Below are 25671 nucleotides of genomic sequence, written 5' to 3'. Positions count from 1 at the left end.
AAGCAGGCTTATGTTTGGGACCGGAAAAACCGACTAGCGTCGACGTAAGAGATTGTGACGAACGCGCGTATCTTCGTGGATCGTCGTAATCACCTAATTTGCATACCAGACGCTGGAAAACGACGCAAACTCCACCCAGCGGCCGCCGGAGAATTACACCTACGACTCGAAGGCGTACGAAGCCGCACGCCTGTCGGATCTTAGCCAAAAGCCGTCGTATCTTTGTTTGTGAATTACAAATAAAGATACGACGCGGCAAATTTGAAAGTACGCCGGAGTATCAGCAGATACTCCGGCGTACTTTTTCTGTGAATCTGGCCCTAAGTTCTTTATTTTCCTTCAGCTCAGCAGGCTGAATGAAAAAAAAAAAAATAATCGGAGAAGCTTGCTGTAACAACTATGTGATGTTAGTGCAGCGATCTCCCCGCTGAGCTATTGTGTTTGGCTGCAGATGCTGATCGGATGCCGATCGGCTGGTTTTCCAGCATGTCCATTCGACAGAAGCCAGATGTTATGCCGGGCCCTGTCGGACAGGATGCTGTACACACTGGCTGATTGTCAGCTGGTTTCTGTTGAGCTGTGTGTACCAGCCATTACGCAGGTCTAAAACTGTATCCACCTGTAATGTACCAAGCCAAACAATCGCCCTGTTCCCAGTAAATACTGAATGTTGAGCATTGTAAGTATCTATAACTCCATCCAGTGTTAATTGGGGAAAAAAAGGGTAGTGTATGTTCTGTTCTCTTCCATCACAGCATAATATTTGCTATTAAGATGACGGATGCACTTTACTGTATAATCCCGTCATCTGTGCAAACTCCTATGTCTCTTTGCGGCAAGCAAAATAATACTGCCTTTTCTAATAGAAAGGGTCTCTACACCCACACTGTGCTCAGCACTGCACATCACTGCAAGCACTGAATAATACAAGACAAATGCTGACCTACTTTACTGAAAGGGAGAGAGCTGGGGCCACATGACTGCTCAGGGGAAGCCATGGTAACGGAAGGTGGCTGTTCGCCTTACTTTACTTTGGCCGGAGTAATCAGTGAGCTGGGCTTTCAAGGCCGTTATTTCAGCTTCCAGGAGGCTGATGACTTCTTCATAGTCCATCTCAACGCCTCGTGCTTGTCTCTGCGCCACTTCAGCAAGGTGGATTCTGCTACGCAAGGCTCTGGTTTCCTCAATGGCGGCTTTAGCTTCCTGAGGACGACAACAATAAAGAAGAGTTACGCATAACCATCACTGCCAACTCCCAGAGATTAAATATGACTTAGAAGTTTAGCTATCCCATGATTGATGTCCAAAAACAAAGTAATTTGCTTCTCCGGAATGCAACCACTTACAGACCGTCCACCGTTTTTTTACTGTGGCAGGGCAGCCCCACTGTTGCGGATCACGTACATTTCCGGGTAGGGGGTGCGCACACGTCCTCGGCCCTGCCTCTGTGGTCGGTCGCTACAGCACAAGTCGGTTAGCAGGTCCCAGTCAATGATTTATGGCCAGGGTCTGCGGATCGAGTTAGCAAATTGCCTCTGCCTGCTGATTCTGTACTTCTAATGCCCAGGTTTTACCAGACGTGGCATGCTTACTGGACTTGCTCTGTCTGCTAATTTAGTTGCCCAGCTGTTATTGACCGTCTTCATTTGAGCAGAAAATCAAACAAAAATGTGTACAAAAACACGCAAATTGTGCGTTTTCCATTCATTTCTGTGGGAATAAGAACGCGCCAAAAATTAGCGATAGCTCCATAACTTTTTTGAGCTTCAGGTGACTTGGAGTAGAGATGTGAACCGTCTCCATAGGGCATCATTTATTTTTCCTCCTCCAGCGTTTTGGAGCGTTGAGCTTTAAGCCACAAAACGCTGAGGTGTTAATGGGGCCTTAGGGTTCGGTTTAGGGGTTACATTGAGGTGAAAGCCTTGTACACACGGGCAAGAATCTCCTCAGGAAAAAAAACGTTTTTCCCAACGAGATTCTTGGCAAAAATCTCTTGCCGTCCGAGTGTACAGACAGACCTTTCAAAAGAACCGCGGTTCTCTTGAAAGACAAGAACGCGGTGACGTCATTGCGTACGACGAGCATGCGCTCGTCACATTCAATGCCGTTGACGCCATCTTGCTTCACCCTACCTATGCCGTGGAAGCTACCGCGCATGCGGCAAAGTCATTTCGAGCATGCGTGGGTTTCCACGGTGACCAGGCAAGTATACACACTCTCGGGTTTCTCGGCAGGAAAACTGCAGAGAATCTCACGTCGAGAAAATAGAGAACATGTTCTCTATTTTTCTCGTCTAGATTCTGGGCAGTTTCTTGTCGAGAATCCTGAAAGCCTCGTACACACGCTCGGTATACTCGGCAAGAAAGCTCTGCCAGCAGTTTTCTTGCTGGTTCTTGCCGAGTAAACCGAGCGTGTGTACGAGGCTGAAGGGTCAGTAAACGTCTATCAATGTTTTGGTTTTGACCAATTGGTTTTTAGATGTGGTTCAGTTTCTGGTTTCAGTCAATTGGCTACTACGGCACTCATGCCACTCTATGCCTTCATGCTCTGTCTCCACCTTCAGGAGTGTTGGGCAGGAGGTGCAAGAGAAGCCCCCACAACGTTCCAGTCTCCACCAGGTACTTGAAAAGGACCACACCTTTGGGTCCAGCCTATCGTCTGGACCTGAAATTTACATGGCCAACAAGGCTATAATGTGAAGTTCTGCCCAAGACAGGATCCAATAGCTGTAGTAAGACTTTAGATTCCTTCCTTAAGTCTGATGTACACCACGTGCCTCCAAAACGTGACCTCAACTCCCATCAGGTGCACGCCCCAAAAGCACATCTGCACTTAGTTTTGCCACTTAGTCCTTTGTGACAGCATCAGTGTGTGGCCAGTTCATTTCTACGTTCCAAGTGGTTAGAAGGGCTTCTACAGTTCTCTTTTTAAACAGTATTTGGTTATTCATTAGGCCAGCATTCAGCCTCATTGTCTGGTCCTCAAAAAAAAATCTGTTTTTGATTAGTTAATTCTATAGAAAGCATTTCATATGCTTCACTAAAACAGGATTATCTGTATAAAAGAACTTCTTGTAAGAATAAAAAGCCAAATTAAATGGCACTCCCAAACACTTGTGACCTGCAGGAGTACTTTGGAAAGGCTGATGTATATTGACCAGAGAACAAGCCGACGCTTTTACAGCGGGTTATTACGTTTCTCCACGGCTCCTTTCATCTGCTCATACAACTCATTAAAAAGTGAGATATTGGATAGAACAGTCAAATTTAATCTGACCCTTTTTAACACGATTTTCACTTCAGGTAAGGAGAGTGACAATTGGGTGGTATTAAGCATGCTAGAATATGAAGTGGTTGAGGGATATTGACGAGGAATAAAGAAAGCATGTTCTGGACATTTTCATTAGATGAAAAATGTTGAAAACATCTTATCAGACAATACTCGGGAATGCTAGCGGGCTCTTGTTCCAGGAGGCAAATACAAAAACAAAATGCCTTGCTCTCCAAACCAGTTAGTCTCTTGAAAATGAATGTATAAAAAAAAAATTAAAAAATTAAATAAAAAGATACTTGGCTATTTTAAGGGGTTGAACATGAAGTATTATTACAATTATTACCATCATGATTATTTTTGAAGTGGAACTTCCATTCAAGATCTCTTTTGATTCAAGATCTCTTTTGTGATTAAAGGCTAAGAAAAGGGCACATCACTCTTTGGAGTTATCGATTTCCTTCTTTTTATTGCTGTGAGAGTTTTTCATCATGAAAAACATCTACAATTTCTATTATACATACTACTTATTTCAACTGAAAAATGAACCACATCTAAAAATCAATTAGTCAAAAGCAAAACATTGATATTCACTTACTGACCCTTCACCTTGATGTAACCCCTAAACCGAAACCCTAGGGCCTCATTAACACCTCAGCGTTTTGTGGCTTGAAACTCAACACTCCAAAATGCTGGAGGAGAAAAAAAATCAATGATGCTCTATGGAGATGGTTCACATCTCCACTCCAAGTCGCCTGAAGCCCAACGCCCGAAGCTCAAAAATGTTATGGAGCTATTGATCATTTTCGGCACGTTTTTATTCACACAGAAATTAATGGAAAACGCACTTTTTGTGCACATATTTGTGTGATTTTCTGCTCAAATGAAAAAAATAAATAAAAAAAATGTACCGTATTTATCGGCGTATACCGCGCACTATTTTGCCCTGAAAATCAGGGCAAAATCGGGGGTGCGCGGTATACGCCTATACCCGCTTTCCCGCCACGAGTTTGAATACTGCGCCGGCATATACCGAGCGCAGTACACTCGTGTATCTTCGGGCAGTCTCGGCGCCTCTCGCACTGACGTCCTGAGTGTACAGGACGTCAGCGCGAGAGTTGCCGAGCCTGCCCGACGATACACGAGTGTACTGTGCTCGGTATATGTCGGCGCAGTATTCAAACTTGGCGCGGGAAACGAGCGGGGAGGACGCGAGGACGCCGGACCCGACGAAGAGGACACCCGAAGCCGCAGACGGACGCCGGACCCGACGAGGCCGCCGATGGACGCCGCCCAAGACACCAAAACTAAGTACAAAACATCTTTTTTCCACAGGAATTCGGCCAACTTTAGGGGTGCGCGCTATACGCGGGAGCGCGCTATACCCCGATAAATACGGTAATATATGAATAAATGTAAAATTAATACACAAACAACAAAAAAATTATAATAAATATATAAAATAAATCATTATGTAATACACAAATAATAATGAACCCCTAACTTCCAAGAAATATATATATATTAAAAAATAAATTAATAATTATTATAATAAAATAATTAACACCCCCAAAAATATATGAATAATACTTTATATAATTTATGTTAGGGTTATGGTGTTTATTTTATTTTTTTAGGGATTATTGTTCATAGTATCCCAGGACGAAGCCCAGAGGCGATTTAGTTTGCATGTGTTGCGCTTTACAAGTCTCTCACTCACGCACTCAAGATGACGAAACGCGTCGCGGTGTGGCTGTGCAGCAACAAGTAAGAACATTTCATTACAACAAGAGACGCCTAGACTGTTTTGGCAGGTGCAGTGTGGTTAGATATTGCCGGCTTGACAAGTCACCCCATTCCCTGTAGATCTCTGGTTGACATTTTAAGCCGATTTTACTTATATATATTGTAAGTGCAATGTATGAAGGTTGTTTTTGAATAAACATTGGTGTGTTTGACGTTATCACACTAGTGGAGCCTTTTCTTTGTTATCTCTCCCCATGTGATTGCACCTAACCGCCCATTGTGTGTGGAGAGGAACAGACCGTTGGCTTAACCCTTTGTGGACAATGTACTACTGCTGAACACAAGAGTGTGAAGCAATATTTCTATCCAATACTGATGGGGAGTGGGCTTCAAGACACATGGTGTAGTGTGAAGACTCTATCACCATTTGGATGGCTCTTTTATGGACATTCTCCAGCACTTACACTGTATGGATTTGTGTCACTGAATTTCTTTTCCATCCCTTGTACTTTATTTGCTGTTAATTAAGTGCTGCTGATCACCTTTATTATATATGTTTTTGAGGTTATAATTAGTAGTAGTAGTAGTAGTAAGAAGAAGTAGTAGTAAAAAGAAGTAGTAGTAAGAAGAAGAAGAAATAGTAGTAGTAAGAAGTAGTAGTAGTAGTAAGAAGTAGTAGTAAGAAGTAGTAGTAGTAGTAAGAAGTAATAGTAGTAGTAAGAAGTAGTAGTAGTAAGAAGAAGTAGTAGTAAAAAGAAGTAGTAGTAAGAAGAAGAAGAAATAGTAGTAGTAAGAAGTAGTAGTAGTAGTAAGAAGTAGTAGTAAGAAGTAGTAGTAGTAGTAAGAAGTAATAGTAGTAGTAAGAAGTAGTAGTAGTAGAAGTAAGAAGTAGTAGAAGAAGTAAGAAGTAGTAGAAGAAGTAAGAAGTAGTAGTAGTAGTAAGATATCAGTATATAGCAGTCGTGTGACTTCAATCAGTGTCTGGCCAAGCACTGGTTAAAGCTTGTAGGAGGAGTTTTTTTGATTGTCCTATGAGGCTGCAGGACCCCTAACCCTCTCTTCAGACAGTGCTGATTGGCCCTGTGATGATCACATGCATTCTTCCGAAGAAAAAGAAAAACCTCTCTGACAATGCACACTAAACTGAGCATGTGCAGCCTGACTCCATAGACTCTGTGTTATCAGGAAAATTATTAGGGGACAGTGGAAGGAGGGGAGGATCAGAGAAGACAGCATCAAACAGCCTTTTTATACAATGCAGAGGATTAACCCCTTAGGTTCTACAGTGAGCATAACAAACATGCTTTACTGCATATAAAGTTGTAGGTTTATTAACATTTTAAAGCGTCACCTATATAAAATACAGGGTACTATAGTCTATCACCACGCAAATTTAAGGTTTGACATGTCGGGTATCTATTTACTTGGTGCAACCTCATCTTTTATATTTTACTACAAAAATGATAATTTATTGCAATTATGTGCCCTACAATAAACTTTAGTGTATTTTATAATGAAATTTTGCGTTTCCTAGACTTTTGTGGAACTACTACTATTTTATTCTCTAAAGTGTCTTTCAGAAAAAAAATAAAGTTTTTTATTTTTTTTTTGCAATCCTCAGGCCTAAAAAAAAATGTTTCTAAACGTGTACAAAAATTGCAAAAACGGCTCTGGCGAAAGGGTTAATCAATTAATCAAAATAATAATCAGCCAACGAATTAAGAAAATAATCGTTAGCTGCAGGCCTACAAGTGTGCGGAGTCCATATTGAAAATGCAGTCTAGCAAACGGCATCTTTAAATGAACATTCTGGGGAGGTAGATTTTCTTGCTGAAAAAGTGACTTTTTGCCATTCGCTACTTATACTTCACATGTTCAAGAATTCATGTGTTTTGGAGGATATACGAGAGGAAAATTGAGTGAAGTTCCCCATATTCATCCCTTGGATTACTTTTGAAGACAATTGATCTCCAGCACAAAAGTATGATTGGAACACTGAAAGGCATTTCCATACCTTAATTCAAATAGAATTTCTGGAGAGCGCTGCGCACTTCTGATGTAGCCGGAGGATGAGAAGATACAGTCATTTCCAGTAATGACCTAGCATGCTGGAGATTGTACTGATGTGGCACTCTTGAGTACTGCATAGTTGTGGTTATTGTAAGCAGTAAGGATATGGATATATGTACTATGTCCATGATTAAATAGCAGACGTGGTAACGAACGTTATTGGAATAGCACCAGTTGCACAGCTCCCAATGTACACAGGATGATGTCTTTTGGCACGCTTATGAAGGTCGGTGCTTCCTGTGACTGTGCGTGAACCTCGTGCTGCCATCTGTTGGCGTGTTACAAAACTAGTCTCAAAACATTTTGATACAACCTCGTGTATACGTGATTCTGCGTCAAGTGGTTAATGAGGTTTCCAATAAAAGAAATGCTAGAGTTAATTTTGTAAGATTACACCCAATAGACCCAGTTAGTTTTGGGAAGGGGCTTGAATATATTACTTGCTATTCATTTTGTTCTTGTGATTTTTGGCTGGAATTCTGCTTGTGCATATACAAACCCAAGTATCATTTACACCCATGTGTTACTAATTAGAGGACACAGAAACTAGGGTGCTAACTGAATGCTTTCAGAAAGATGGTTGTGGTAGGAAGTGTTATTTCGTGATACCGCCCTAAGCATACCGGTTACAGAAAAAGTGTCAGTGCCCCATTAACATAGCCGTACCGCTATCCATCAATTCCTGATGAAAGGAGGCGAGACTTCAGATAATTAAGCTTGATGAAGAAGAACTTAGGAAAAAAATACTAACTGGTCAAAGATAAAAGTCATTAAGCAAACAAATAAATCTCAAGCACTAATTGCATATAGCTATTGCTTTTTTTGCCAGCAAAGTTTGCTGCTAATTTACAGAACAAGGCTCACATTTTTATCCAAAGAAATGCAAAACAAAGATGTTTTAGTTAAAAAAAATGATTATATATATATATATATATATATATATATATATATATATATATATATTTTTTAAATCCTTCACAGCAGAGGTCAACCCCTGGGCCGGAGACCAGTGGCGGTCCATGGTCTATTAGGCACCGGGGCACGGATCAGGAGGCTTGATTTGTAACTCTTTACTAATTATACAGAAACTCACAACTGCTTACAAACCTGTTTTACACTCGTAAGCTCGTCAGAAAGCTGACTGTTCTGTTTTTCAGAGTCCAAGAGTTGTTCCTGGAAATAAATAGAAAAAAAAACTTTATTAAATGTTACATTCAAAAGTGGACAAAAATATATATATATATATATATATATATATATATATATATATATATATATATATATATATATATATATATATATATATATATATATATATATATTTTACCACTAAAGCAGAAAACCCACTCACATGTTTTCCAATAATTGGGGGGGGGGGGGGTTTTCTTAAAAGATAAGTTCACTTCATCCGATCCCTTTACAGGTCTATAGGACCATTTTCAAGCCTCTCCAGCCAGAGAGGAAATCATTTACTTAACAGAGCCTGTCTTCTCTGAAAATATTTTTTTTTAGGGATCACCTGAAAGGGCATAGATTCAAGTCCTGGAGGAGAGTATGGGAGGAGGTGATTGTAACGGAGCGTCCCACACTCCACTTGAGCACTTCCGTCATATACCACTTTCTCCAGTCTGAATAAAGACATTAGATATTACAGCCGCTTGCAACCAAGAACTAGGCAGGACTCGTTTTGGCTGCTGAACTGGAACATGAACTGTTCATTTGAACAAAGGAGTCACATACCTGTACCAATCCAGCAACCGTGACAAAGGGGGGGTTCTGTGTGGCCACAGGGGGCATACAGGCAGAGGCGGCTCTTTAATTAGGTGGTCGCCTAAGGCCTCGCACTCACAGGGGACTCATGGCCGCCTAACTTACCCAATGCATTACCTAAGTTTTGAGGGACAGGGGATCTTAATGCTGCTGTGCTTAGGCAGCGTTAAGAGTCCTGGCTCAGGAGCGGAGCTGCCAGCATCCCTAACAACCAGTGAATATCGGAGACCCCACCCCTTTTGACATCAATGACTCAGTATGCCCTCAGTCAATAACGTCACAAGGAGGTTGGTTCACCAGGTGGCATCACCGGGTGGCCCCCGCCCCTTAGTTATTAAAGAGCAGGATCTGGAGACCGCCTTGTTAAAGGGGGCTTTTAGATTCCGATAAGACCCCTGCCCGCAGACCCCAACAAACACCAGCCAGGGTTGTGGGGAAAGGGGCTTTTGTCCTTGAATTATTTTTCCCATCATGGGGCCCCATGTCAAGTTTTGCCTAAGGCCTCACAAAGCCTAGAGCGGCCTCTGCATACAGGGACCAGGATAGACTCTGCTTATAGGAAAATAAGGGTACAGAAGCCCAGCCAGATGACAGGGGCGGCCACCGTGCTATTTTAGCCATTTGTGTCCTGTTCATTTCAACTTTTATTTTGGCTTCTTGGCACCCCTGTACCCATATTTTCCTATAAGCAAAGTCTAAATCTAAATAGGCTCTTGAATAAGACATATATTTGTAACTGGTTCTTTTTAAATCACTAAGAAATATGAGTGTGCTAGTAATAACAATATTGAACAAAGGGGTGAATATGCGACTTTACCATAAGCTTAGAGTGCTCTTTTGTTTTTCCCTTATTATATATATCGCTTGTTCAGTGGCCTTTCTGTTTTTAATGCCCTCATCACCATTGTTACTGCCACTCTGCAACACAGCTCAACGTAAGTGCCTCGCCCAGCGCTCCTTGACCTGAGATTTACTCTACCAAGCAGCTAATTCAGATTATAAACAATACCAGGCACAAATGGACAGCGTACAAGAACGGAGTGTTCTGGTATAAAGCCTTTTAAAGCTTGTTAGGTGTAATCAGCTCTTTTCTTCTCTTTCTGCTAATGATGATGTGAAGCCCCCGGCAAAGTGGACCCAGAGCCCTAAGTGGTAACCTTCAAATTATAACCATTTGAGGACCTAGACCTAGTACACTACAAGTGACAATTTTTTTTTAAGTTTTGCATCATGCAAAACTTTCGGTATTTATGATTGAGCCCTTCAAAAACTGAACACAAATATCATTTCTGATGTCATGTAATCTTGATATATATGAAATTAACTTTTAGGCCTCATGCACACTGAACGTTTTTACAGCTGCTGTTTTTGGCTTCAGACATTTTTTTTTTTTTACAGTCATTAAACTCTCCATCATGTTATCCTATGTGCCCATGCACACATAGGCTGTTATCAGAAGTTTTTGGCGGGGGCGATTTTTGGCTCTAAAAAAACCTCCCCAAAACCAGAGGGTTCCAAGAGTTTTTCAGTTGTAAAAATGCTCTAAACATCAAAAAACTCTGATAAACACAGATAAAATTTGCAGATTACCAGCGTTTTATGATTTTGGTCCATAAAAAAAAAAAAACACTAACGCAGAAAAAAAAAAAAAATTATATATATATATATATTAGGGCTGCAGCTAACGATTATTTTCATAATCGATTAGTTGGCCGATTATTGTTTCGATTAATCGTATAATAGCCATTTTTTACTTTTTTACATTTTTTGGGGCCAATTTGTTGTTGGGCAGATTACAAAACACAAATTGCGGCAAAAACACATTACATGCTTTTCTGCAGCTTCTCCATTGAAGTATATTGAACCAAAAAAAAAAAATAGCACCGTTTTGCGTTAAAAAGTCCTTGCTCTTTCCAAATACGCAGCAGCTGAAAAAAAATCATGGATGTGAACGTGTCCCATAGGAAAACATGTAAATGAACTGCAGTGTGTTTCTGCAAAAAGCACCAAAACAGAGGTGTGACCCCAGGCCTGAGATGTTTAGTAACATAATGGGGGTTAAAAAAACTAAAATAAGTACAAAAAGAGCAAATAATCGCTACTGTAAGGGGTTCATCTTTTTTACTGTGGGACAGTGAATATTTACAGTAGCCATTTGCTTTTTTTTGTACTATAAAGGGCTAATTTTAGTTTTTTTAACCACATTATGTTACTGGCCGATTATGAAAATTGTAATTGATTAATTTCATAATCGATTAGTTGTCGATTAATCGATTAGTTGTTTCGGCCCAATATATATATATATATATATATATATATATATATATATATATATATATATATATATACATACATATATATATATATATACACACACACACGTTCTGCTTTAAAACATACCCAATCAAAAAAGTTTATAAATCTAATTTCTTACATTTAGGCCAATATGTATTCTGCTACATATTTTTGGTAAAAAAAAAAAAAAGTGTATATTTGGTAAAAGGTATAGCGTCTACAAACTATGGGATATTTCAATGTATTACTAGTAATGGTAGCGATCAGTGACTTATACTCCTTACATACTGGGGCCGCAGCCACGTTAGCACTAAAGCGCCGCTAGCGGGGCGCCTTTAACCCCAAAGAAGGGGTTAAAAGCGCCTGTGTTGCAGAACTTCAAAAGCACTTTTCAAAGGGCAGAGCGTTTTGGGAGAGCCAACTACATCGCCCCCAAACTGCCCCAAAGATGCTGCTTGCAGGACTTTTCCTAATGTCCCACAAGTGAAAAGTCAATGGGAGGTGGTTTTCAGAGGCTTTTTCTAGCGCTAAAACGCCTGAAAACCGTCTTAGTGTGAAAGGGATCTTATAGCGGGACTGTGATATTGCGGCAGACAAATCGGACACCTGACACCTTTTGGGGACCAGTGATATTATTACAGTGATCAGTGCTACAAAATATGCACCGTCACTGTATTAATCACACTGGCAGGGAAAAAGTTATTAGGGGCCATCAAAGGGTTAAATGTATGCCTAGGTTGTACTTACTCACTGTGGGGGAGGTACTTTGACTAGGAGAAGGCCAAAGTAAATGTATGTGATGCGATCGCTAAGTAGTTAATGTATTTAATGGCATAATGATTCAACACAATGCATGAGTTCAACTGAGATAAAAGGTATTTTGCTGCTGATTTTTTGTTTGTACTCGATGTCAAGTAAACCCTCTTGTCAAAATAAAATAAAAATGACAACCTGCAAGACAAAGGCATAATGGCCTAGTATGCATAGCAGCGATGACGTCACTCCCACGCATGCGCACAGGAGCCGCCACTAACCGCATTATGCCGTTAGTATCGGCATGCTCAGTGCACCCAATTCTGCGGTGCACGTGCCGTAGACATCGGTGCTGCAATTTTTTGCAAATATCTCCTAAACCTTTTAGGTTTGGGAGATATTTCTTGCACCTACAGGTAAGCCTTAATCAGAGTTGCAGTAGTCAAGGAGGGAAATAATCTAGGCGTGAATAAGTTGCTTTGTGGTGTCATTAGTCAGGAAGGGTCGAATTCTGGAGATGTTGAGGAGGTTAAGGCGGCAGGATTTAGCCAGCGATTGGATGTGGGGGTTGAAGGAGAGGTCAGAGTCAAGGATTACACCCAGCACACTGGCATGTGTGGGGGGACCAATGGTTGTGTTCATCAATGCTTGTCAGCCGTGATGCATGCGCAGCTCAGTGAACATTTACGGCCTCGATCAGTCCCACATGCGTGGGAGTGACGTCATTGCAGCCTGGCCAATCACGCGTCCAAAAGGCACAGAACCCAGAAGGAAGACCGATCGAAGATGGAAGCGCCCGGGACACACCGGATCAATCACAGTACAGCGCTGGAGGGCTTGGTTTGACAGGCAATATGCCAATATGCTGTGCATACTAGCACATTATGGCATAACCCATCTGGGGGACCCCCAAAAAAGATTACAGTTGACTTAACTACCACTTTAATGGTACACACCATCACTTTACGCGGGTACACACGCGGGTACACACCATCACTTTATGTGATGAAAAAAAACAACGTTTTAAAAACGTCAATTAAAATGACCGTGTGTGGGGGAAAACATTGTTTTATGTCTTGTAAAAAACGACAAAAAAAAATGGAAGCATGCTTCATTTTTTTGTGTCGTTTTTCAAAACGTCGTTTTTTGTGTCAATTAAAATGATAGTGTGTGTGCAAAACGACGTTCAGAAGCAAGTTATGAAGCGAGCTTCAATGGAAAAGAGTGCTGAACGTAACCGCGCTTTGCTAGAGCATTTTGTAAAAACGATGGTGTGTAGGCAACGTCGTTTTTGAAAATGAAGTTTCAAAAACGTCGTTTTATTTCATGATTTAAAACGTCGTTTTTTTTCATCACATAAAGTGATGGTGTGTACGCGGCATAAGTGTATATAAACCCTGAAGCAGGCCATACAAGGTTAGTATTTTTTCAATCAGTTAACAGGCTGAAAAAAAAAAAAACTGATTCCTCCATCCACACAAAAAAAGGTGGCGGCTGCAAACCCCCCAGTTGATGGGATATTGTATTCCGATAGCAGTACCTGCCCTAGTACCTGTTTTAGGCCTGCTGGGGCTGATGACATCTTATCCGAGATGGCAGAACCGGGCAGTTCAGGGCTTTTGGATGTCCACACAAGGCAGGTTTTTATAGGAAAATAACACACCTAAAATACACTAAATGCACACATAATATTCCTTGCTTACCTTCAGCATTTTTAACTGGGCATGTGCCTCATCTCTTTCTCTCTTCAGTTTGGTAATGTCATCCTTTTCTGAGAGATCACATGACTGCATCTGCACAAATAAAACAAGTTGTATTACAGAACTCATACTGTAGCCAAGTTGTTGAATAGGATATGATAGAGCTGCGCTATTAGTCGTTAAGAGTAGAGATCGCAATTCTATCCCCCTCCTGATCTTAAAAAAGCATTTCCTGAATTCAGTGCAGAGAGTTCTCTGCTCAAGCTGACAGTGCAGGGGGGCAGCACGGAAGGAGTCCCCGCCGGCTTGCGCTACACTGTTAGTGTAGCCGCAGTCTTATGGGGCGGACTGGGCTGAGAGGCAAATTAGTCAAGCACCCCCATAAAGCGGCCGCACTGCTTCTGGTATGCAGGCGGCCGGAATTCTGTAACTGTGGGGGGGGGGGGGTGTTCTGCTGCACCATTGGCATGGTTATATCTTCTTAGTCCTCTCCATAAAATTATCCAAAATTTGTGCTTAAAGTAGAACTATAGGCTACACTTTATTTTTAATTTTGCATAGATTAAGGGGAGGGTTTTATGCAAATTATGGGAATTCATTGCCCCCCCAACCGGCCCTCAGAACTAGTGTCCCCACTCAATTTTTTAAACAGAAAGGGGCGTGACCTTGCCAGGAAGGGGTGTGTAATATTTAAATAAGGGGGTACGCGAGTTTAGTCAGGCCTAGGGCAGCACAAAACCTAAATACATCTCTGCGTTATACCAAATAAAAGCTTTCTATATCCTTAAAAAAAAAAAAACATGGTTTAAGCATACAAACCTTAGCTGGCAGCCAGCTGTGCATAAAAAAAGCCCAGCTTCGGAATGATCGAGCAAAAAAAAAAAAAAAAATATCTACAAAATGCAAGCTTACAATGGTTGAACTTGCAAGTGCATACCTCCAGAAGAAGAAGCACTGTAGTACCCAACCTGTTTCATGGAAAATATTAGTGCTCGTTTTTAGCAGGCAGGATCAGATCGGGTGTCAACGGACACATGTCTGCTGACGTCCGCTGCTCCATGGAGGTCAATGGATGGTCGGATCGAGTTCACCTAAAAAATTGACAGGTGGACCCAAAAATGCGTCCACTTGTGTGAAAGGGGCCTTACTCTGTCCCATCACATACCGTATATACTCAAGTATAAGCCGACCCGAATATAAGCCGAGGCACCTAATTTTAAAACAAAAAAATGGGAAAACGTATTGAAAGGGGTGAGTATTGCCTCAATTAGACTAATGATACAACTATTTTAATTGTGCCAACATCCCAGTTAGTATATAACTTGTATGACCTAATAGTCTAAAGAGCCAAGGCTGCTTGAGGCCCAGGCAATTCCATAAACATAAGTCAAAAAAAGGGGGGGAAGGATTTTCACGGCACTGGTAAGAAACCAGGTAAGTGTAAAAAACAAAATGTATTTACATAAAATGGTTTACACGTTAAAAACATTTGGGAACAGACCCCAAAAGGGCCTCAAGCAGCCTTGGCTCTTTAGACTATTAGGTCATACAAGTTATATAGGAAAACGTATTGACTCGAAGTATAAGCCTAGGGTGTCCATCTGCATGCCTGACTGTGCCTCACTGTGTCCATTTGCATGCCTCACTGTGTCCATGCCTCACTGTGCCCATAACTAGACTGACGTTTAACATGGGAGTCTATGGAAGGGGGGTCCGACTTTGAAAAATCGGTGCTCCCCACCATAGGTCCCCCAGACAACAAACTTTGCACACTTGAGAAATGGGGCCACATGTGTGCCAAGTTCTGGGTCCAGGGGACCTATGACCGGCCGGTATCGGGTCCCCAAAGTCACCGGAGAAATGACCGTTTAACATGGGAGTCTATGGAAGGGCTTTGAAAAATCAGTGCTCCCTGCCAGTAGGTCCCCCGGACAACAAACTTTGCACATTTGTAGAGGAAGAGTGGGGCTACATGTGTGCCAAGTTTGGGGTCCAGGGTACCGGGTCCCCAAAGTCCGGGAGATCAGGCACAAAAAGGTGACTCGAGTATAAGCCGAGGGGGGCATTTTCAGCACAAAAAAATGTGCTGAAAAACTCGGCTTATACTCGAGTATATACGGTAATTGTGCCAAGACTGTATAATGAACTGTGTATGCATTGCTCAGTATACTCGTCCAGAAAAAAGTGCGTATAGATCAAGAAAAAATAATTTATGACAGAGGAGATTTTAAACATTTTCTTCTGTCAAAAAAAAAAAAAAAGTCCACCTGCCAGCACTTTTTGAAAAAATGACTTTACTTCCACTAAAGTAAAATACTTAAGAAGCGCATTCTACTTACTGAAAAATGCTTGTTCCCATGAAAACATTTTTAGAATCTGCAAATTCTTATAAAAACAAACTAGTTTTGTTCCGATCTCTCCGGGAATTCTATATCATTTTCCCACAAACTCTTGCTTGTTTGTTAGGCAATAGGGTACACAAACAGATGGATAAATATGCTTGAAAACAGCAGGAACTTAGATATTCAGAATGCTTGTTGGGATTGCATGTTGGGCAGCAGTCTGTTACGGTAGAATCATAAAGATTCGCAATTTAGCTTATAAACTTTAACAAAAAACTTTTACCCAGAAAACGGGTCTGGTTTACGCATACTGCAAGATCAGAGTCTCCAACAACCAACAGATCCTGACTCAAATGCCCAACTTGGCTTCAGGAAACACTTCGGGCTAGATTCAGATAGAATGGTCTATCTGTCCGCCCGGCGTAACGTATCTCAGATACGTTACGCCGCCGTAATTTAGGGCGCAAGTTCTGTATTCAGAAACAACTTGCGCCCTTAGTTACGGCGGCGTAACGTATCTGTGTCGGCGTAAGCACGCCTAATTCAAATGTAGATGATGTGGGCGTGTTTTATGTATATTAACTGTGACCCCGCGTATTTGACGTTTTTTGTGCCGTTCGTGAAAAAATCCCAGTGCGCATGCTCGAAATTCCGCCGCAAATCGTCATTGCTTTCGACGTGAACGTAAATTACGTCCAGCCCTATTCGCGAACGACTTACGCAAACAACGTAAAATTTTCAAAACTTGACGCGGGAACGACGTCCATACTTAACATAGGATACGCCTCATATAGCAGGGGTAACTATACGCCAAAAAAAGCCTAACGTAAACGGCATTAAAAAATGCGCCGGCCAGACGTACGTTTCTGAATCGGCGTATCTAGCTCATTTGCATATTCCTTGCGTAAATCTATGGAAGCGCCACCTAGCGGCCAGCGTAAATATGCAGCCTAAGATACGACGGTGTAAAACACTTACGCCGGTCGGATCTTAAGGAAATCTATGCGTAACTGATTCTATGAATCAGGCGCATAGATACGACCGGCCGGACTCAGAGATACGACAGCGTATCTGGAGATACGCCGTCGTATCTTCTATCTGAATCTACCCCTTCCACTTTATTTTAAATGTATTTTACTATTAAATAAAAGAGGCCAGAGGAGGTTCAGGATCATTTGTTGAGATTAGTGTATGATAGAGGAACTTCACCTGATTTGTGACTTGGTCCAATAAATGTATGCCTTCGTTCATTTTCAATAGGTGCTCCAAGTCTTTGTCCTCTAGCTGAAGGTTAAACATCTCTTTGCTTACCCGAACAAAGTCTAAAAAGAGTAAAATAAAATGGTAGTTAAGGATTAAGGTTCCACTTAAAGACAGAAATATAAAAGCTGGGCTTCAAGTTAAAAAAAAATAGGATTTTTGTACTCACCGTAAAATCCATTTCTCTTTCGTTTATAGACGGACACAGCCTTCTTTGACATTAGGGTTATGCTTCTCCTGGTAGGAAGAAGCATAACCCTAATGTCAAAGAAGGCTGTGTCTGTCTATGAACGAAAGAGAAATGGGAATTTTGACTTGCCTGTAAATTCTATATCTTGGAGTACAGTACAGGAGACGACTTGTAGCCATAGACCATGGATTAGATTGCACTACATTCCGTTGATTGGACACTGGCAAAAGCCTTGCTAGGAATATCCTCAGTGCACCCTCATGTAACCCCACCAACTCCATGGGACTCAAGATTTGTTGCAAGCAATAAGGAAAGACAGCAGGCTGAGGGGAGGGACCTATGCCCTGTACTGTATGCCAGAAGATGAGGATCTAAGGCTGCTCTGTGCAAAACTATTGCACACAACAAATAGGTATGACTTGTTTATTGTTTAAAAAAAAATCAAACGTTTACAATCTCTTTAAATGCTCTGTGCAGGGAAGATCCACATCTGAACCCAGAGGAGCGGCAGGTTAATAGACTAGAGGTAATAAAAGGTATTACAACTAAATTTAAATTAAGTACTGTGCATTATATTTAAAAAGATTATAATCATGCAAAAAAAGTCTCAGCCTTTAGTACTACTTTATTATAAAAGATCTCCCTCCACCCTTCATATAGCTTATGTCTGACTTCCAGTTAAAATATCCTACCTACCACATGTGTGTGGAATATAATTGTTGAATCGAAGCATCTCGATTCATCCTTGCAGGATTCAGCATCAATTCAGAGAACGGCCGCATCGATTGCATGGATGACGTCACCCCAGCTCCTCCTGCGTCTCCCGGGAAAGCCCTGCCCATGCACTCTAAAGTTAAAACTAATCACTGTCAGTCCCTCTGTTTCAAGCATTCCTTCCTACCGTGTGTAAGGGTTAATGTAAACCGATGCCTCTACCTTATTATAGTATTTATCGGCGTATACCGCACACTTTTTTCCCCCTTAAAATCAGGGGAAAATCGCGGGTGCGTGATACACGCCGATCCCAGCTTCCCACACTGTGTTTGAACGCCGCCGCCGACATATACCGAGCGCAGTACACTCGGCCAGGCTCGGCTCCCCTCGCGGTCACGCCCTGTGCGGCCTCCTAGCCTTTATGCGAGAGGAGCCGAGCGTGCCCGAGTGTACTGCGCTCGGTATATGTCGGCGGCGGCATTCAAACACAGTGCGGGAAGCGGGGATCGACTCAAAAACAGCGCAGGAAAAGCGGGGAGGACACCACCAAGGCCGCAGACGGACGCCGGACCGGACAAGGCCGCCGATGGAGGCCGGGCAAGACACCAACGAGGGGCATTCAAACAAAGTATTTTCTTTTTTTCCTGAAATTTCCCTTCCAGGTTGGGGGTGCGCGCTATACGCCGGGGCGCGCTATATGAAGATAAATACGGTACTTATCTCCAATCTCTCAGCGCTGGTCACAGTCACGTGCCACAGTCACGATTATTTTCCACAACCCTATGTGCAAGTACCCTAAAATTGTTGTTTTGGGCAAAACTTTATTCTGTTTTCGATGAAGTATGCCAGGATTAGAACCTATCTCAGTATTTATTGCTGTCTTCTGGGGAATTGTATACCATTTATCCTGGCCACCATTGTCACCAAGACAGAATTATCTGGGATAGCTAAAATTTTACAGCTGCCACCATAACAGGAGGTGATGGTAGGTGGTGTTAAGCTTAAAGGATCACTAAAGGAATTTTTTTTTTAGCTAAATAGCTTCCTTTACCTTACTGCAGTACTGGTTTCATGTCCTCATTGTTTGTTTTTGCTTTGAAGTTGCTGTAATTCTGCTGTGATCTCCACACTTCCTGGTTGCCTGGCTCCTTATGAAAAATCTCATGGGAGCTTTTCACTGTGGTCCAAGCTGTGTGTCTAAAACTCCTCAGAACCAATCAGATTCATTTTAAAAACAAAACACTGCCCTGGATTTGTTTGTTTTTGTTCTGTGGGTCTCTTTACTTCACAGAAACATGAAACCAGTTTAAAAACCGAAAGTGAAACTAGAGGCACATTATATGATTGAATTTAATCTATTTTTAATCATTTTTAAAAGGAATCAGTTAACTTTTATGTCTCTATACCATGTAAACAGTCATTTCAGCAAAACAAATTTTTTCCTTTAGTGACCCTTTAAGCCCATTGTTGGCAGAACCAACAGCACTCCTGTGACCCACAGGAGAAGTAGGGCCAAAAAAAGCTATCAGTGTCTATTAGTGCTGCCTATCAGTGCTCAATGCCCATCAGTGCCACCCATTGTTCTGCTCCTCCTTCCAGCCATAGGTGACTGTGACCAGCGCTGAGAGATCAGAGATAATAAAAGGTAGAGGCATCGGTTTACATTAACCCTTACACACGGACGTATTTTATCAGACAATCCGCCTGTGTGTACGCTCCATCGGACAATTGTTTTCGGTTTTTCAACAGACAAATGTTCGCTGTGAATGCTCTCAAACTTTCCGACAACAAATATTCGATGGAGGATAATCCGATCGCGTGTACACAAGTCCATCAGACTAAAGTCCAAAAGTACAAACACGCATGCTGAGAACCAATGCTAAACATCAGACGACAATAGCAGAAGTTGCCCAAAGGGTGGCGGTAAAGAGCTGAAAAACCACATGATTTGGTGAAAGTTGGCTGAAAATGTTCTGCCGTGTGTATGCAGAACAAGTTCACGGCCAACACCCATTCGGACAAAAATCCACAGAAAAGTCAGATGGAAGTCCGATCGTGTGTATGAGGCTTTACAAGGAAGGCATGAAACAGAGGGACTGACCGTGATTAGTTTTAACTTTAGAGTGCATGGGCAGGGGAGGCTGTATAATATAAATGTGCTGTGTAATGTAAATGAAGGGGGAGGGGGGGCTGTATAATATAAATAAGCTGCGTAACGTAAATGCATGGCTTTATAATAGAAACGGGCTGTGTAATGGAAATAGGGGAGTTGTATAACATAAATGGGGGAGGGCTATATAACATAAGTGGGCCGTGTAATGTAAATGGGGGACGGGACTGTGTAATATAAATGGGCTGTGTAATGTAAATGGAGGGGCTGTATAATGTAAATGGGGGGGCTGTATAATGTAAATGGACTGTGTAATAAAAAACAATTATGAAAACCACGTGCAGTAATCGTGAATCGTAAACATGATAATCGCAACCGAATCAAAACGTGAGACCAGTGAAGATGCGCACCTCTGCTTGCACATGTAAAACGTGAGATTGTGCTGCATTATAAATGCACATATGCATACATGCTTGTAAAAATTCTTCTAGCTTTTCTTGGGTTGTATCAAATGCATGAAAAAAAAACGTCCACTAATCCAGATTTTATTTTTACTGATCTATACACAGCGCAAGTTTAGCACCTTTGTGTACAAGCTTATTAAAAACAATGGGCTGCATTTAGATAATATATAAAAAAATATATGTTTTTATGTGTCTATGTGCAAGAGGTCTGAAACCACCACATGATAATGTCATTATTATTCGTAAATCACCTCCATACGACACTGTTCCACTGGCATCCATATGTATACGGGATCTTAATAAACGTTTCTGTTCCTCTGTTGGGCTTATGCCAAGAAAATGTAGTGCCTGTAAAAACACATAAAAAAGAAATAAAAAATTAAATGCTGCTTCATTTTGTTACTGCATTTATTGGCGTATAACACTCACTTTTTTATCCTGAAAATAGAGGGTAAACGGTGCCTGCGTGTTATACGCAGGGGGCTGTGGAAAGTTTTTTTTCCTGAAACTTCCCTCTTAACTACTTGGTAACCGCCCTATAGCCGAAATACGGCTACACGGCGGTTCCCTAACTCTAGGAGGGCGTCAATATACGTCCTCCCAGAGAGTCACAATTGCGCGCCCGAGCGGGCGCGCACACGCGATCACCGGCGCTCGGCGGGTCCACGGGACCCGCAGCAACACGGATCGCGGTAAGGAGCCAATGGAAGCGGCTCCTTACCACGTGATCGCGCCGTCCAATGACGGCGCGATCACTTGTAAACAAACCGGCGTCATGTAATGACGCCGGTTCCTCCCTCTCCTCTCTGTACCGTTCGGTACAGTGTGAGAGGAGAGGGAGGGGGGGGGGATCGGGCGGCAGCAGCAGCTGCCGCACTGTGGGCTGGATCTGTGACAATTGTAGTCACAGATCCAGCCATCCCTGCGCAATACTCTGCAAAATAAAAATAATGATGAGTGCAATACTCTGCAATACCCCACCCCATACTCTGCAATACCCCACCCCATACTCTGCAATACCCCACCCCATACTCTGCAATACCCACCCCCCCATACTCTGCAATACCCACCCCCCCATACTCTGCAATACCCACCCCCCCATACTCTGCAATACCCACCCCCATACTCTGCAATACCCCCCCCCCCATACTCTGCAATACCCCCCCCCCCCATACTCTGCAATACCCCCCCCCCCATACTCTGCAATACCCCCCCCCATACTCTGCAATACCCCCCCCATACTCTGCAATACCCCCCCCCCATACTCTGCAATACCCCCCCCCATACTCTGCAATACCCCCCCATACTCTGCAATACCCCCCCAATACTCCGCAATACCCTCAATACTCCAATACCTTGCAATACGTCGCCTATGGGGATTTTTAAGTAGCAACGTTTGGCGCAATTTCACGAGCCTGTGCAATTTTGAAGGGTGACATGTTGGGTATCTATTTACTCGGCGTAACTTCATCTTTCATATTATGCAAAAACATTGGGCTAACTTTACTGTTTTGTTTTTTTTTTAAGCACAAAACTGTTTTTTTTTTAAAAACACGCGTTCAAAAAATTGCTGCGAAAATACCGTGCAAGATAAAAAGTTGCAACAACCGCCATTGTATTCTCTAGGGTCTTTGAAAAAAAAGCATATATAATGTTTTGGGTTTCTATGTAATTTTTTTAGCAAATAAATGATGATTTTTACATGTAGGAGAGAAATGTCAGAATTGGTCTGGGTGCTCCAGAACGCCTGATGGTGCTCCCTGCATGTTGGGCCTCTGTATGTGGGGTGTAATTTGTAGTATGCATATGATGTGTGTGAGAAATAACCTGCTAATATGACAGAAACTAGATTTTTTTTTTTTTTTTTACAGAATTTTCAGTCTTTTTTCTTTTATAGCGCAAAAAATAAAAACCGCAGAGGTGATCAAATACCACCAAAAGAAAGCTCTATTTGTGGGAAAAAAAGGACAAAAATTTCAGATGGGTACAATGTTGTATGACTGAGTAATTGTCATTCAAATTGTGAGAGCACCGAAAGCTGAAAATTGGTCTGGTGATTAAGGGGGTTTTCGTGCCTGGTGGTCAAGTGGTTAAAGTTAGGGTCCATGTTATACGCCTGTGCGTGTTATACGCCGATAAATACGGGAATTCATAACGGTGCGTCATGCCCATGCAGATCAATGCAACAGGTTTGCTTTAAAGCGGGGGTTCACCCGTACATAACACTTTTTCCCCTTAGATGGATGCTCGTTTTGTCTAGGGGAATCGGCTAGTAGTTTTAAAATATGAGCTGTACTTACCGTTTACGAGATGCATCTTCTCCGCCAGTTTCCGGGTATGGGCTGCGGGACTGGGCATTCCTATTTTGATTGACAGTCTTCCGAGTGGCTTCCGACGGTCGCATCTATCGCGTCGCGATTTTCCGAAAGAAGCCGAACGTCGGTGCGCAGTATAGAGCCGCACCGACATTCGGCTTCTTTCGGCTACGAGTGACGCGATGGATGCGACCGTCGGAAGCCTCTCGGAAGACTGTCAATCAAGAAGGAACGCCCGCTCCCGAAGACCCATACCCGGAAGCGACGGAGAAGATGCATCTCGAAAACGGTAAGTACGGCTCATATTTTAAAACAACTAGCCGATTCCCCTAGACAAAACGAGCATCCATCTAAGGGGAAAAGAGAAAAAAAAAAACATCATTGGGTGAACTCCCGCTTTAACATCCAGGCACACATGTTGTCTTTACTCCCCCTTTGTTCTGTTCAAAGCCACAGGAAGTAGAAATAATATCTGGTACTTTCAGGCATGGAGGCACATGTGACTTACTGCGCTGGTACTTAGCGATGGGCCTGGCAGGAAAAGTTTTCAGCTCTGTGTAAGCTCCAGCTAGAGCTACTTTGAGCTTGCACATGGTTTTCTTTCCAATAAAAAATAAAGTTAAAGCGTGGCTCCTCCCAAAGGGAAAAGCTCCGCTTATCTGCCTCCTCCCCCTCCCGCCCACATTTGGCACCTTGGGGGGGGGAGCAGGTACCTGGTTTTGATAGGTACCTGCTCCCACCTCCTGCTGAGTTCACCGCAGCAAACTCAACCGGTAGTTTGGCCCTCGTCGCAGCTGGCCCATTGAAAAAGCGTAGAGTGATTCGTGTAGAGTGTAGATCGCGTAATGTTTTTTTGGGAGAGGGGTGGGAAGGGAGGGAAAAATGGGAAAATTAAGAGTGTACTAAGCCTGGAATAATTAAATGTATTTAATGAAGTGTAACATACTGGCAGAATCAAGACTATGTAGAAGCGTGTAAAGGAAAAATTGTGTAAAATAAAGAATTTATAAAAAAACAAAACAAACAAACACCACGTCATCATCATTAGTATCTTACCATTTCCAGAGTTTCCACTTTCAGCCGGACATCAGGGGTGAGAAGAATCAACCTTTCCCGGCTGGGTCCCTGATGAGGAACTGTAAACAACAAACACCAGGGTGTGAGTTAATTACAGTGGCTAATGGTAATTCAGTGCAGCTTGACTTTTCCTGCTTTGCTCAACAGCTAATCATCTGATTGGAAGAGTCAATCAGCGGTTTTATGACTGAGGCTTCTAAAAGGTCATCACAGGAATAGAATATATAGGAGGAGGCCACAGATAACGTGATTATGTGTCCTATATGAGCTTTCATTTAGAACTGCATCATGTAAAAGCTAAAGCCAAATCTACAGCTCCCTGCCACACTTAAAAAATTAAAATAAAGGTGTACATACGTTCCCCAATTACCCCCAATAGTTTAGTTGGGCTTCCTGCGACATTGCAGGTGCTTTCTCTACAGTGGGGAGCAGTCCTTTGCTCACATAATGACATCCAAGTGCCATGACGTGCACAGGCCTGCGGGATGAACCAATCCCAGGGGGAGAGACCATGACAGCCAGGCTTACAAGCATTACATTTATTATGTTGGGTGTAAGTAAACCTAGAGGAGGAGCGCCAGCTGACTGTATGCAGTTTGTACCACCTAATTTAAAGCGGTTGTAACCCCAAAAAAGAAAAAAAGTATCCTGTTGCTTTAAAGCCTTGATATACAGCTTAATACTTGTGCAGTTTTATTTGTCCCATTCCATGCTGTAGAAAAAGGAAAACACAGCCCGAATGGTGCAGGTCAAAAATATAAAAGGTGTTATTGTAATAAAACCAAGGTATACATTAAAAGCAGGGCTTTTTTTCAGGGGGAACTTGGGGGAACTCAGTTCCACCACCTTTGGCTCAGACCCTTTGGTGCCTGCTCACCACAATCACTTGTAAACACAGAAGTCTGGTTTCTGTGTTTACAAATGACAGCTCTGCACTCTGTGTTTAACCCCCCTGAACTCTGCACTCTGTATGTAATGCAATCCTGTTATTTAATGCCCCTTTAAAACCCTTCTACTGTTTGTGAAATCTGAACGGTGTCGTGGTTGAGTTCCTGCACCTATTTTCTGAGAAAAAAAGCTCTGATTAAAAGTGATCAGTTCCCCAGTTCCCCAGTTGAAGTCCCTCTAGGACGAAACGCGTAGGACTTGGTTTTCACCATTTCTCATATTGCCCCTCCTTTATATATTATGTGATCACTTTTAATGTATACCTTGGTTTTATTACAATAAAACCTTTATATTTTTGACCTGCACCATTGGGGCTGTGTTTTCCTTTTTCTCCCCCACATGCTGTTTGGAGTCTTCCATTTCCACCTTGTCCCATCCCCTAATGGGTTACACCATCATCCCCCCTCATTCATTTGAGAGTAGACATCTTGGGATATTCGGGACACCATAGCAGGACATCGTGCGTCCATGGCCCTCCACTGAAGATTCATCTCACCTGTTCATCCAGTTTGAGGAAGCCGAGCAGCATGTGCCCTGAGAGTGTTCATGCCTTATTGATCTGCTGTCGCTGACAGGCAGATCCACGTCTTCTGGTAAGCGCATTCATATCTTCATTGAGTTTTAGAAAGTGATTGTTTGCCTTTGAG

General features: G+C 42.3%; 1 protein-coding gene across 4 annotated transcripts in view; it reads right to left on the bottom strand.

The window, feature by feature from the left end:
• STXBP4 (syntaxin binding protein 4) overlaps positions 1 to 25671 on the bottom strand; it is a 111294-nt gene that overhangs the window by 65629 nt on the left and 19994 nt on the right. For 3 of the 4 annotated variants that reach the window (XM_040330677.1, XM_040330679.1, XM_040330678.1), the window contains exons 7-12: positions 24056 to 24135; positions 20936 to 21032; positions 17156 to 17268; positions 13608 to 13697; positions 8194 to 8259; positions 1027 to 1203 (exon numbers count right to left, since the gene is read on the bottom strand). In XM_040330677.1, the coding sequence (XP_040186611.1) occupies positions 1027 to 1203; positions 8194 to 8259; positions 13608 to 13697; positions 17156 to 17268; positions 20936 to 21032; positions 24056 to 24135 (623 nt within the window). The remainder of the gene's footprint in view (positions 1 to 1026; positions 1204 to 8193; positions 8260 to 13607; positions 13698 to 17155; positions 17269 to 20935; positions 21033 to 24055; positions 24136 to 25671) is intronic. The other variant, XM_040330680.1, reaches the window with a different exon arrangement.

Source organism: Rana temporaria, chromosome 12 (assembly GCF_905171775.1).
Source record: "Rana temporaria chromosome 12, aRanTem1.1, whole genome shotgun sequence".
Classification (NCBI taxonomy): Eukaryota; Metazoa; Chordata; class Amphibia; order Anura; family Ranidae; genus Rana; species Rana temporaria.
The sequence above is the reverse complement of the archived record's forward strand: the minus strand, read 5'-3'. Positions and strand labels throughout refer to the sequence as shown.